Source organism: Grus americana, chromosome 21, assembly GCF_028858705.1.
Source record: "Grus americana isolate bGruAme1 chromosome 21, bGruAme1.mat, whole genome shotgun sequence".
Classification (NCBI taxonomy): domain Eukaryota; kingdom Metazoa; phylum Chordata; class Aves; order Gruiformes; family Gruidae; genus Grus; species Grus americana.
Window position 1 is genome coordinate 7,291,247 of NC_072872.1, and position 12,791 is coordinate 7,304,037.

General features: G+C 43.3%; 1 protein-coding gene across 1 annotated transcript in view; it reads left to right on the forward strand.

Moving 5' to 3' along the window:
• The first annotated feature begins 631 nt into the window (after positions 1 to 631).
• SKI (SKI proto-oncogene) overlaps positions 632 to 12,791 on the forward strand; it is a 118,887-nt gene continuing 106,727 nt past the window's right edge. Inside the window, exons 1-2 of the mRNA XM_054849986.1 lie at positions 632 to 1,953; positions 2,066 to 2,987. Coding sequence (XP_054705961.1) covers positions 2,076 to 2,987 — 912 coding nt within the window. The 5' untranslated portion in view covers positions 632 to 1,953; positions 2,066 to 2,075. The remainder of the gene's footprint in view (positions 1,954 to 2,065; positions 2,988 to 12,791) is intronic.

The window sequence follows — 12,791 nt, forward strand, 5'->3', positions numbered from 1 at the left end:
TTGCATTACAAATAATATTTCAACAGTTGTATCGAAGTGAAACTGCTTTCCAGCCTTTTTTTTGGCAAACAATTGACAGAGTTTGGAGACAACAGGCATAACCTTTTAAGCTTGTTTCTTATGTTTGTACCTAGTGCTTGTTGAAATACTTTTCAGAATTCTAGTTACGCAGCCCATGGGAAAAAAGGGAGAAGCCAAATTTCTTGCTTTGAAATTTGATATTGATGGGGACTAAAGAGCACCTAACTCCCGATCGGAACAATACAATCATCATGAACTTCGCAGCGGCGGTGTGCGGTGGGTGTCAGCGCTTCGCTTGCAGCTTCCCAGCCGCTCGGGGTTGCGCGGGGCCGGGAACGGGAACGGGGCCGCGCAGCGGAGTCCTCGGCTCCGAGCCGCCGGCGCTCGGTAGAGGGCGCTCGTCTCCGGTCTGCGGCGGCGCGCGGCCCGTGTGGCCGCCGGCCTTGGAGATCGCCCGTCGCCTTGTGTCGAAGTAGAGGTAGCGACTTGCCCGCGATTGCGACAAATGTGGGTTTTCTTGCCTGACTCTGCGTTACTACCTCGGCGAGGGCTTGGGTAGCTCACCGACCTCCTGCACACCTGCGTTGCAGTTGTGCCTCGCGCTCCTTCCACGTGTGAGCTGGGCGTGTGACGCGTGTCGAGAGCGGGGAACGCATGTGCACGTAGCGCTGGGTGAATTCGGTGCGTGGCACGCCGCGTTGAGCGTTCGAAGATGTGCTCTCGGGGTGTGCTGTTTTCGGCCATAAATTGTCTTTGTACGTGTGCGATTGCTGTTCGTGGAGAGGGGCGTGTGCTCGAAGTTGAACTTAGGCGTTGTAAGCAGGTTTTGCGACGGACAGGTTTTTTGTGGTGTGCTTGCACGTCGTGTGCGTGCGAGCGTGAGGCAGACGCGTTTTCGTTTGTTCCCTTTTTACCGCTGTCCAGAAAGCAAGCGGCAAGAGGAAAAAGCCCTCGCCCTACCGCCCCTCCTTCGTGGCGCGGCGGTCTGTGAACCAGCAGTTTACCTCCCTCCCCGGCGCCGCCGCCCGGGGCAGTGCTGAGTGCCTGCCTGTGCAGCAGCTCAGCTCAGCGCAGAGCGGAGGGGGGAGGCGGCCGCTGTTCCTGGAAGAGCCCGGCCTGGGGAGTTGGTCACATTCTTGGCTGGGATTCAATGACTGAGGCAGACACCAACAAACAGAGGGGGGGAGGAGGAGGAGGAGTGAGGGAGGCTGAGCCAGCCTGCATTAGCTCAGCTCTCAGGCACTCTCAGTCTCCGCTGGAAAGAGGAGCTGGGAGGATGTGCGCTCTGTTACCGCGGCTCCCCACGGCGCGCCGAGAAGACCGAGAGAAATAAGGGAAGAAAGGCGAACCGAGAGACGAGGAGTCCTCCCAGACCAAGCTGAGGGACCACCAGGGGGAAGGGAGCCTGCTTATCGCCGGTCCGAAGCCCCCGCGCCGTTTTGGAAGTGCCAGAGATTTGGGCCTTTTCCTTTTCTTCTGCGTTGTTCCTTTCCACAGACCAAGCTTTCTTTCTCCTCCTGCTTTTTACTTTCCTCCCCCGCGCCTTCCTTTCAGTGGATATGGACAGGAGGGTGATTACTGCAGAGAAGCAGCAGCCGCCAGAACATATTTGAGCCCTTGGTGCTCGGAGCGTGGCACAGACTTTTTGTATTTCTGTGGGTGGCGTGTGTGTGAGTGAGTGAGTGTGTGTGGTGGAGGTGTGGGAGGCGGGATTGGTTTGCCTGGGGGGTTGGCTGAGGGGGTGAGTGCTCGGATGAAGACCTCTTTTTGGCGTGACTCTGTGCTCCATCGGGGCAGCTTGGAGACTTGGAGGTTTTGAAATTGTAACGAGCCAAGAGAAAGGAAAGAAGAGAGAGACACGCATACAAAAGGATCTATTTCCTATTCGTTAGTGGATTGTTAAACCCGAGTGGGAAGGAGAAAAAAACAAGGGTGGGTTGTTTTATTTTGTTCATAATTTTTTTCTTAAAAAAAAAATCCCTTAAGTGGATTTGTACCAGGGTGGAAGATAACTGGGGATTTTTGTTGTTTGTTTTGGGAATAGAAACTAAAAAATGGAGACTGTAAGTAGAAGCAGCTTCCAGCCTCATCCAGGACTGCAGAAGACCTTGGAACAGTTTCATCTGAGCTCTATGAGCTCCCTGGGTGGCCCTGCTGCTTTCTCAGCACGATGGGCACAGGAGATGTACAAGAAAGACAATGGCAAAGACCCAGCAGAACCTGTACTGCATCTGCCCCCTATCCAGCCTCCTCCGGTAATGCCTGGTCCCTTCTTCATGCCCTCGGACAGATCCACAGAGAGGTGCGAGACCATCCTGGAAGGGGAAACCATCTCCTGCTTCGTGGTGGGTGGAGAAAAGCGGCTTTGCTTGCCCCAGATCCTGAACTCGGTGCTCAGGGACTTTTCCCTGCAGCAGATTAATTCGGTGTGTGATGAGCTACATATTTACTGCTCCAGATGCACTGCTGACCAGCTGGAAATCCTCAAAGTCATGGGCATCCTGCCCTTCTCTGCTCCTTCCTGCGGGCTCATCACTAAAACTGATGCTGAGAGGCTTTGTAATGCCTTGCTTTATGGTGGCACCTATCCTCCCCACTGCAAGAAGGAATTCTCTAGCACAATTGAGCTGGAGCTTACAGAGAAGAGCTTCAAGGTGTATCATGAGTGCTTTGGGAAGTGTAAGGGACTCTTGGTGCCAGAGCTTTACAGTAACCCCAGTGCAGCCTGCATCCAGTGCTTGGACTGCAGGCTTATGTACCCACCTCACAAATTTGTGGTCCACTCTCACAAATCTCTGGAAAATAGGACTTGCCACTGGGGCTTTGACTCTGCAAACTGGAGATCCTATATCCTCCTCAGCCAGGATTACACTGGGAAAGAGGAGAAAGCTAGACTGGGCCAGCTCTTAGATGAAATGAAAGAGAAATTTGACTATAACAACAAATACAAGAGGAAAGCCCCCAGGGTAAGTGATGCCTTTAATTTTAAGGGGGGGGGGGGGGGGAGAAAGAGAAAAGGAATTTTCTGTCGTTTCAGTAACATCCACTGATATACCCAATTGTTACCAGCTGCTTCTCCTTTGAGTCATTTAGCAATCTAATCGTGTTCTTAATTCTCACCACGTGTGTGTTAATGTAGACGAGCAGTGTTTGAGATGGCACATTTTTCTTCCCAGTTGCGTTCTGAACACAGTAGTTGCAGTTTGTTTAAATGATATATGTGTGTTTGTATACATTATGTACATGGAACCTGATCTTTGAAACCCATCACGCTATCCCAGACTTTAGCAGGAAGTATGTGGTTTCAGGTCTTAAGAGCTTCAGTTAGGGGTCAAGACAAGGAAGAAGCCAGAAAAAAACCCAGTTACTGATGGCCTCAGACACAAATATGTACAATTTTCTGCTCAACTGCATGCCGCCAGGATGGAGGTGGGGCTAATTTGTCTAAAGACTTATATCGGAATAAAATGTGGCGGCTAAGAAAAAATCCTGACAGTAACGCAGGTTACTGGTGTTCAGATTATGTGTGTGGAAGGTGAATGGCGAAGTCGCTGCTTTTAGAGTATCCCTGTGGAGTCTGAATCTCCCCACCAGACAGGCTTTTGTATATTGGATTATGTATACATTCAGTAAATGAATCCGTCTAGAGCCAGCTGCAGCAGCTTCTTAAGGTATGCCATGCCGTGCTGAGCCAGACAGCTAAAGCACATTTTTTTAGCTGTCTTTTGTTTTTCTTTCAGTCTGAGCTGCCTTTAGATCCCAGAATCCCTGGTGTGTGGGTGGGAGGCTGCCTTGGCATCTGGCACCAGTCCTGATCAATGGGCAGCAGTGCCACAAGGCCTTGAGAACTTGCTTACAGACACCAGGATGTCTGGCTAGCTGGCAATGGTGCAGCTGGCTGTGGGATGAGCAATTTGTTCCCCCTCTCCCCAGTATAAGGTTAAAGCAAACTCTTGCCTATGGAGTTTTACACTGCAGGTTTGTTGGTTGGATTCTGCCTCATCTGCCAGAGATTTCTGAACTTTTCTTTGGTTTTATGTGTCTGGAATGGAAGGGCAATGATATAAGCCCCAAAAAGAGAAGCAACATTTAAAGCCCACTGAGAATGTTCAGTAAAATTCTTAATTAGCTTACCAAATACCTGTTTAAAGGGGCAGACACACACTCAGACTTAAATAGAGCTTTTTTTTTTTTAATAAAAAATGCAACAAAATACCCCCAGACCCGGGTTTTAAAGTAGCCTGTGCAAACAATGCAATGATTCCTACAGCTAGCCTAAGAGGCCTAGTTAACCCATTTGATTGGCCTCTGTGTTTTTTGATTGAGTGAGTCTTACTCGTTCAAGTTCCAGTTTTTCTCCTGGTCTTGTGTTTAGCCCCGGTTTCAGTCCTTGTCCTCACCCCTCCTTTTACTCCCGCCTGAGTGTCAGAACCGCTGTGACAAAGCTAGGCTGTAATGAGCCACATTATCTCCGTGGTTGGAGGTGGATGTGTTTTTAATGGCTTGTCTATTCTCTGTCAGTCATGTGCTAAGATGGAATGGTGGGAGAGATGTATATGAATGTCTGCGAGAATAGGGCTCTGAAAGTGGAGGCATTTTTCATCTTGGGAAACGAATTTTCTAGGGCATGCTTCATTTGGGAAGCAAAATTAAGAAATCTCTATGTTCTTGCTCCAGAAAGGTACTGTGTCCCTAGCTTGGTCACTTCTTGAGTTTAATTAAAATGAATGTAGCAGAGGTGTGCTTTCCTCTTCCTACAAGGCTTTTATGGCATTCTGTTCAATTATATGATTTATCCAACACCCCAGGTGAGGTTGCAGGTGGAGGACAAAAGACCACTAAATCTTGGCTTTGCCTGACTTTTTAGTGATTGTTTAATAGGTCCTAGTTCAGAACATGGCAAGCGCTCTTCCTCCACTTTCCAAAATCTGCGTGCAGCGCAACACTTCTTGCGGAGTGAATTCAAGATATCTAATAGTGGACACCAGAAATTCTGTAAGGAAATTGTGGTCATCTGTTTCTTGGAAAATGTTGCCAAAATTCCATCATCGTAAAATACTAAGTCTCCTGCATAGGTTCATTTGGGAGGTGGCAAGGAGTTTGATGGGGAAGAACTCAAGAGTGGTAGGTGTGTGCTCAGACAATGGGATAGAGAAAAAAAGAACTTTTTATCATACATCCTATACAGAACTGGGCTTAAGTTTCAAGACTTTTGAGGTGTCTTCAGGGCTCTCCTATTAATGTGGTGCAGTCTTGAGGAGACCCTGACTGTGCTGGCAGAGTTTTGTATGCTTATCCTTCCTTTTTCTGAAGTCTTTTTCCATTGGGCTTAGCCAACGGATATCATATGCTAAGGTCATTTGTGTTGTAGCAATGTGTGCAGATAATTATGGAGAGATTTAATCAGGCTCTAAGATTGGTAGACTGTGGCCAGGGGCAAGTAACATTGGAGTAAAGTTTAGATGCCTAGTAAGGAAATGAAAGGATGGTCCCATGTCTGCATCTGTGTGTTTGTGTTAATTACTGTCAGTCTGTGTGGGTTTTGTGTGTCTGTCTGCCTCTGTGGATGAAAGGGTGAAGCATATGTGTCTTTGTGGTGGTCTTCCTTTTTGATCTAGATCTCTGCGTTGCTTTGTTGTATTTTATACAGAGGTGTTTGTGTGTTGTATGCCATAATCTGCTGTGTCAGATATTTGGTCTTCTGCTTTCAAGAGTGGGCTTTTTATCAGTTTCCCAATTTATTTATGTCTGTGTGTGTATGCATTGCTTTTGTGTTGTGTTTTCCCTGGGGCTCTGTTAGTATGTTGGTAGCATGGGATGCATATGACCATTTTTATGGGTGTTTAAGAAGCAGTGAGTTTTTTTGACCTTTTTGTGTGTCTTTGAGGTTTTTGTGATGAGGTATGTAGATTTCTGCCAGCACAGCTCTGCTGTTCAAGGGTCTGAGTTAAATGGAGGAGCTGGGTTGGCACAAGCCCCCATTGCAGATTCAGCATACTGGCAAAGCTGCCTTTTTTCCTCTTTTTTTTTTTTTCCCCCCTCTCTCCTTTCCCTTTTTTTCCCTTTGTGTGGTTTTAAGGCATTGCTACAAGGCATAGCTTTACCTAGCTACTTCATTCCCAACATGTATTTCTATATGCATCAAGTATCTATTGTACATATGTGTTCTTCTATATCGAGAGGTGGATACATACATGCAGGTACATTGTCTCTCAGCCTGGTTCGCTGAATGAGTGTTGCCTGGTCTTGCCACTTGCAGAAGAAGCTTTTGTCTACATTCTGAATGAAGTCAGCAAAGGGTCCTAACCAAAAACTGGTGAGAGTTATGACAATTGAAGTCCCCACTAGAGGAGGAACCATAGAGGCCTCAGCCGCTTTCCTTACTCTGTTGTAAAATTTTGAGTTTTATATCCTCCCTGTTCATCCTTGGATGACCTATTGATCTCCCATAAGCTTCTTCACCTTCCTGCCACTTCCCAAAGCTCTTTCTTTTCTTGAGCCGTATAACTTCTCCGTTTCCCTTTGTTTGTATCCTTCACTAGGTTCTCTACCTTCTCACATGCTCATGCAGGTTTTTTTTCTGCTTTGTTATCTCTCTGGTCTTTCAGAGTCTCCATGCGCATGATCAACGCAACTTTTACTTGAGTGGGTGTCCTGTTTCCCTACCTGTCTGTCACTTCATCCACCATTACTGACATGGAGCACAACCATTACATTCTGGAGTGTTTCTAGAAATTTAAAATGTGAATAGCCTGACGAGGTTGCAAAACAGGGTCCTAGAAATCCATTGTCAGTGCCAAAGCCTTTTTCTTGAGCTCAGCAGCTGGTGCATGTTGAGTGTTCACTTGCTGGTATAGATAATGGCCTTGGTGTCTCTCCTGTTCTCTTTCCACTTCTGTGTGACAGACAGCTCTCTGCTTGCTTAACATCAGTGTGCCTCCACTGTGATTGAATTAGTTCAAAAAGCGGGCCTGAAGGCTTTGTTGGTTGCTGTTTCCAGTAAAGGAGGGTGGGTTTGACTGTCTTTTGAACCCTTTTTTAAATATTGAACCGAGCAATGTTTGATAGTGCTTTCATATTTCCTACCTGTGTGCCTGACATCTGTACTTTTAGCAAAACTGTATGTGATCAGACAGTAAGAGAATAAGAGAGCTTTCCTTGCACACGTGTGAACACACCCACACACACTAGCACTGCAGTGTTCCCACGGTTCAAGTCCCAGCAGCACTTCTATGAAGTAGCTGGAAGCTAGAAGCAGCATTCTGGGTACTGACACACAAAGGAGCACATAAGGCCTCCCACTTTATTTCACAATGCCTACCAACCCAGTGCTGCCACAACATGCAGCTTTCTCAGCTGTAGTAAAGTTTAGCCAGGTCAAGTGTGCAGCCAAATCAAAGAACAAAAATTGCTGAAAGTGAAATAGTGCAGTACTGAGTTGTAGGGTAGCTGTGGACTTTTAGGTGCTGTGCTTTATGGCCACCTGAAATGCTGCAGTAGTAGAGCTAGAATGTGTATCTTTCTCTGTCTCCTCAAGTTCTGCCTGCTGGCAGTAGTAATCTTTATTTGTTAATAGTATATATCCTATGGTAAGTATAGCAGAGAGACATTAATTTTATTCACAGGCAGTGGTGTTCAGACTGCTGGATGGATTTATTCTTTTTGGTACAAACTGACTTGATAAATACTCTTGGAAAATTTTGCCTAAGAATGAAGGTTCAATTGTTTTTCCACGGAGCAATGAAGTAATTTGTTCTCTTACCTGGTGTTCAAGAATTATATTAGAGATTCTCCAGTAAAGTTTTTTGAAGTCCCTAAAACAAAAATGTTGAAGTCTTGGGACAGTAGTTTAGTTCAGAATCCTTTTACAGCTTAAAAGTTGAACTTCAAAAACAATACCACGCTTAAACAAAATCCTGTATACCTGGGGAGATGTCAGTGTTTAAGCAGACATCAGCATTTTTTTTCCCAAGCATGCAAACAGTTTTACAGATGTAGATCAAGAACAAAGAAGCAGGTACGTGCATGTGTGTTAGACAAAGAATATGCTGCAAATAATGATCTAATGATGTTGAGTCAACTATGGCTCTCTGTTGCCCCAGAATAGTTCCTAAGTTCCTGAATTCAGTCCTCCTTGAATTAGGCAGGGAATTATGTGCAATCTCTCCTTTTGAAAATCACTGGCTAAAATATTTGAACATTTGCCTCTCCCTTCATTGTCTGGGCTGTCTCACTTGCCTCTCCATTTCTGTGGTTTCAGGCTTGAGTGTATGTTCTGCCCAAACAGTAGCATGCTTTGAAGCTGCATGTAAACACCGTTTATTTTTTGGATGTGTTAGGAGCCTAACACCTGATCTCTCTGCCAGGGTATGAACGTGGTTATCACTACCTTGAGCTGACTAACCAATGAGGGTGTGTTTTCACTTGCTGAGAGGTGCATTTAGATCAGTGTTGTAAAAGCATCTGGAGGCGTCTATATGAGGCTGCTCAGAGCATGTCTAGACAATGCAGTGGTTAAACTTCTGGCAGCCACTTGTACCTTATCTACACCTTCCTTGATTCTCAACACTGCTAGAGCAGGGGGAACTTTGGGACTACGTCTAGGTGGTTGAGCCCAAGCAAGATTTGGGTATCTAAAGAGGCTCATTATCCATTCTTATTGAAAACTCACATTATTTTCATCTATTAGCAAAGTTATTTTGCCAAAGTTAAGGGGGTTGAATGGTACTGACTGCAGTAGGGAGTGGGCTGGCTGTCTATTACTGGTGATAACTGATGATTGGAACTCACATTGCTGGCTTAGCTGGCCAAACTGCTTTGCCATCGCACAAAGAATTGTGTCTCATTGTGCGTAGTACTTAGACCCAGAAAAATTTTAATCCTCACATGTGGGATTTTTTTGTTTGGTTTTGGGTTTGTTTTTTTAAAAAGCAAACTTTGAACTTGACACTGTAACTGTTATATAGAGGGAAGTATCATGGAACAGTTATGCTAAATCCAACAAGGTGTTCTTGGAAAGAAATTAGAGCTTAGACAAAAGTAACTTAGACTGAATTGTAGAGAATCTATCAATAGAACATTGTCAATTACTAGGCTAATCTATTTTAGCTGAGTGGCCATAGAGCACTTAATTCGAATTGATCTTCATGTACAGGAAGCATTACTTTAAAATGTAGTAATATAGTGTGGTTTTGTTTTAAATTTTTCAATTATAGTATGTGTGTTAATGATACATTTTATTAGATATGTAATTTGTTTACATATGTTTGCTGAATCTGGGTAATATACATTAATAAATATGCACCATTTTTTTTAATGCTATTCCACTCAGTCTCTAATACAGTCAGTATGTGTTCTTGAGAAAATAGAAGCGAGTTTGCTCTGAAAAGATGTGCTCTGGTCCCTTATCTTCCTCATTTACGCTTTGTGTAGTCTTGTATGTCTTTTACATTTCATCATCAGTGTAGAGATTCAAACTCAGATTATTACTAAAATCACCTGTTCCCATATCTTCTGGAACATACAAGGTTAATTTGAAGGTTTGGGGCTTTGGGGCTAGTTCTACAGTTCTCACTCAAGCAATCGGCTGGCATAGTAATTGGAACCAGTTCACCCACAAACCACAGAAGACTTGTATATGTATCAGACTTCTTCCTGTGTGTTGACTGGCACTACTTGCAGTCATAGGATAGAGGGACAGATTCTGAAACAGAGTATACCAGTGTTGAAACAAAGTGGCTTCACTAAGTTTGTGGCCTTACCTGGCATTTACAGGACTGTGCTAAAGCTGAGAGCAGAACCTGTAGTTCTGCTACTGCATATTTTAGTTTTACTCGTTGATGAGGTTTTTGCTTTCATAGACGTTTGATGGTGCTCTGATTCTGATGGATCTTACTGAATGGGGCAATAGTTTCTGCAACTGGGAGCTGGCTTCAGACTGAAAGGATTTTGTCTGCTGGTCGCTACATGCAAGTTTGGATTTTAAGGTTGCGGCAGATATCTAACAGGGTGGGATTTTTTGTTCCTTTATTTAGGATTTGTCAATTTTTATTTTATTTTTTTTACTGTTGAGGACATATGCCTAAAGCTGGGATAAGGGCCAGCCTTTTTTTTTCTGATGCAAATTCAAGGACCATAAACTTGGCTTCAGTATTGTATCAGGTGCAGTTCTTTGAGTGTGCCTGTTTTGTCAGTATTGGGCAAGCTTGCTGGCTGATAGAGAGTGGCCCCTCTGTACTGAGCTAATTATTTTGCTTTGACTTTTGGTTGGATGAGGTAACAAAAACACTGATACAAATTCAAGCCCTGATCCTGTTGGTGTTTCATGGAGAGAGCTCTTCTGGAAGCCAATGGGAATTCCCATGTGTGGAGCTCTTATCATTGGCTCCATCTGTGGTTCGGTTGCTATCACATAAAGTTGGGCTTCTCCAAGCACTGGATGCATATTTAAACAACCTGATAATCTGCATAGTCGTATTTTCTGTTCAATGAGACAGGTCCTGCCACCCTTACTCATGTTAAGTAGTCTTTAGTTGTTTTAACGGTCTTACTTTAAAAGTCGGGGAAAACATACATGAGGATAGAGATTCTGTGCATATGTAAAAATTGCAGCATCATTCTGTATACTGGAGATAAACAGCAAATTTGCTAATCAATAACTTGGTTTCTGGCTTTGTTGTTTATTGATTTATGTACAGTTACCTTTGCACATGCTTTGTAGAAGATGTGACTGTTATGGTTGGGTCTTTTTTTAGGTGCGGGTTGTGTATTTGGGGTTTTTTGTTTGTTTTTAAATTGAAGCTGTTTCTGTTTTGGTGTGAGAATCAGTTTCACTGGAAGCACAATAATTGCTTAGGTTTTAAGGATTAAAAGACAGCAGCAATATTAACAAAAGATACAGCTTAGTCCTCGTCTTTTCCTGTGGAAGATTTCGGTGATATATTCAGAAGACACGTATCCCTGTGCTTTGTTCTTCATCCTCTGTTCAGTCAATGCTATCATTTTATAGAATAAGGTCATTGACTTGGATTGCTTCTTGGTTTCTCAACCCTTTTCACCAGCCAGTTTGTGTAATGTCTGTCTGAAACATTGAGTAAGGGCATTGAAATAGCAGACAGGATATCAAGTGTTAGGAAGTCTGGGTTAAGTATAACAGACAGTTCTGGCTGGTGAAAGGGGAGCAGCCCCTTGAGCTCGGTTACAGATCAGTCTCTGTGGAAACAGCAGGCTGGTCTTTGCATCCCTGTCACAGCTTTTCCCCTCTGTTCTCTCCACACCCATATAATTAATTGTGTGTGGGTGCACCTCTTTTTCTAGAGATGTGTCTTCCTTGTTTCTTAGTGGCACAGAATTGTATGTAATAATGTCTCTTTCTAAGGATTACATAAGTTGAAGATGATTTCCCCACTGGGAGAATTATGCAAGTTTAAACTGAAATGTATTTAGAAAGCTTTTATGTATGTGTTTTCTGACTTGCAATGCAGAGGGTGATTTATTTGTATCCTTAATTGGACAACATCTGTTAGGGTTGGAAGAAGAACCATTTCATATCTTTTCACTGTCATAACCTGCATTTTTATGAAGTCCCCAACCATTTCCACTTCCTACGTTACCTGTGTTACAGGCTCCAACTCTTCATGCGCAGGTGGAATCAGTCAGGCACGCAAGTTGGACACTCTTCTGGGGAGGGGTCTGCAGAATTTTTAATGCATATCTGCATTTCTGTTATGTCCCAGTGGTACTACTAAAATCAGAAATAATACCACCTTTAGATTTTCTCCTTTTATGAAAAATTACTGCCTTTATTACTATTAAACAGAAGATAATGATGGTGATGCTTCCAAATTCTGTCAGTGAAGAAGAAAAGTCTAAACTATTTCTGTAATACTGCTCTTAGTAATATTTGACCATTTAGTAAAAACTTTCCTGCTGCTTTTCAGCAAAATTAAGCTGGTTTGTGTCACTTAACACAGGAGAAGAAAGCTACTGCAGTCAAGTGCGTTTATTGAACTTGAAGAGGCCAAAGTAACTTCTTGCTTAAATGTGAACTTCTGCATGAGGCTATTTGTGTGGCTGTGTCCTACAGTCCAAAATCTAGCAGCTGACCTATGCATACAACCCTTATTGATTTCACTGGGGGAGCTGCACAGATCTAAAGAGCTGTCCTTGCGGTTCAGATGGCAGAAATGGGATCATGGTAGTAATTTACTTTCTATTATTATGTAATACCGGAGTGCTGTGTATCTTGGACTGCATATGTAATGCAGAGATTGTAGTAGTACCTATTAGAAGCAGTGAATTAAATAATTTAAAAAAATCTGCATTAAATTTCTCTAGGTCTTATATTTTTTGACAAGTATCTTTGAAAAAAACCAAAAAAATCCTCAAGATTGTTCAGGTTTACATATTTATAGCAGTAAAATAAGTTTTATAGGTTTTATACAGAGTAATGGGCTATAAAGGCAGAAAATAGACAATATTAAGGCTACAATATGGTCTGATTTCAGTAACCTTCATTGATGTAATGGATTTCAGATTTAGACTTTTGTTATTAAGAATTTCTCATGAAATTATATGTTAAGCATGCTTTTCTAAAGTACCATCATTCCACAGTTGAAAAACTTATCTGAGTTGAAACATAATGGAGTGTCATTCAAGAAAAAAAAAAAAAAAGAATTTGCCATTCTTAACTCCCCACTAGCAATTTCAGTTTATTCAGTGGGTGTGAATTATCTCACCCATGCTGGTATGATTTAGAAATATTCCTTTGA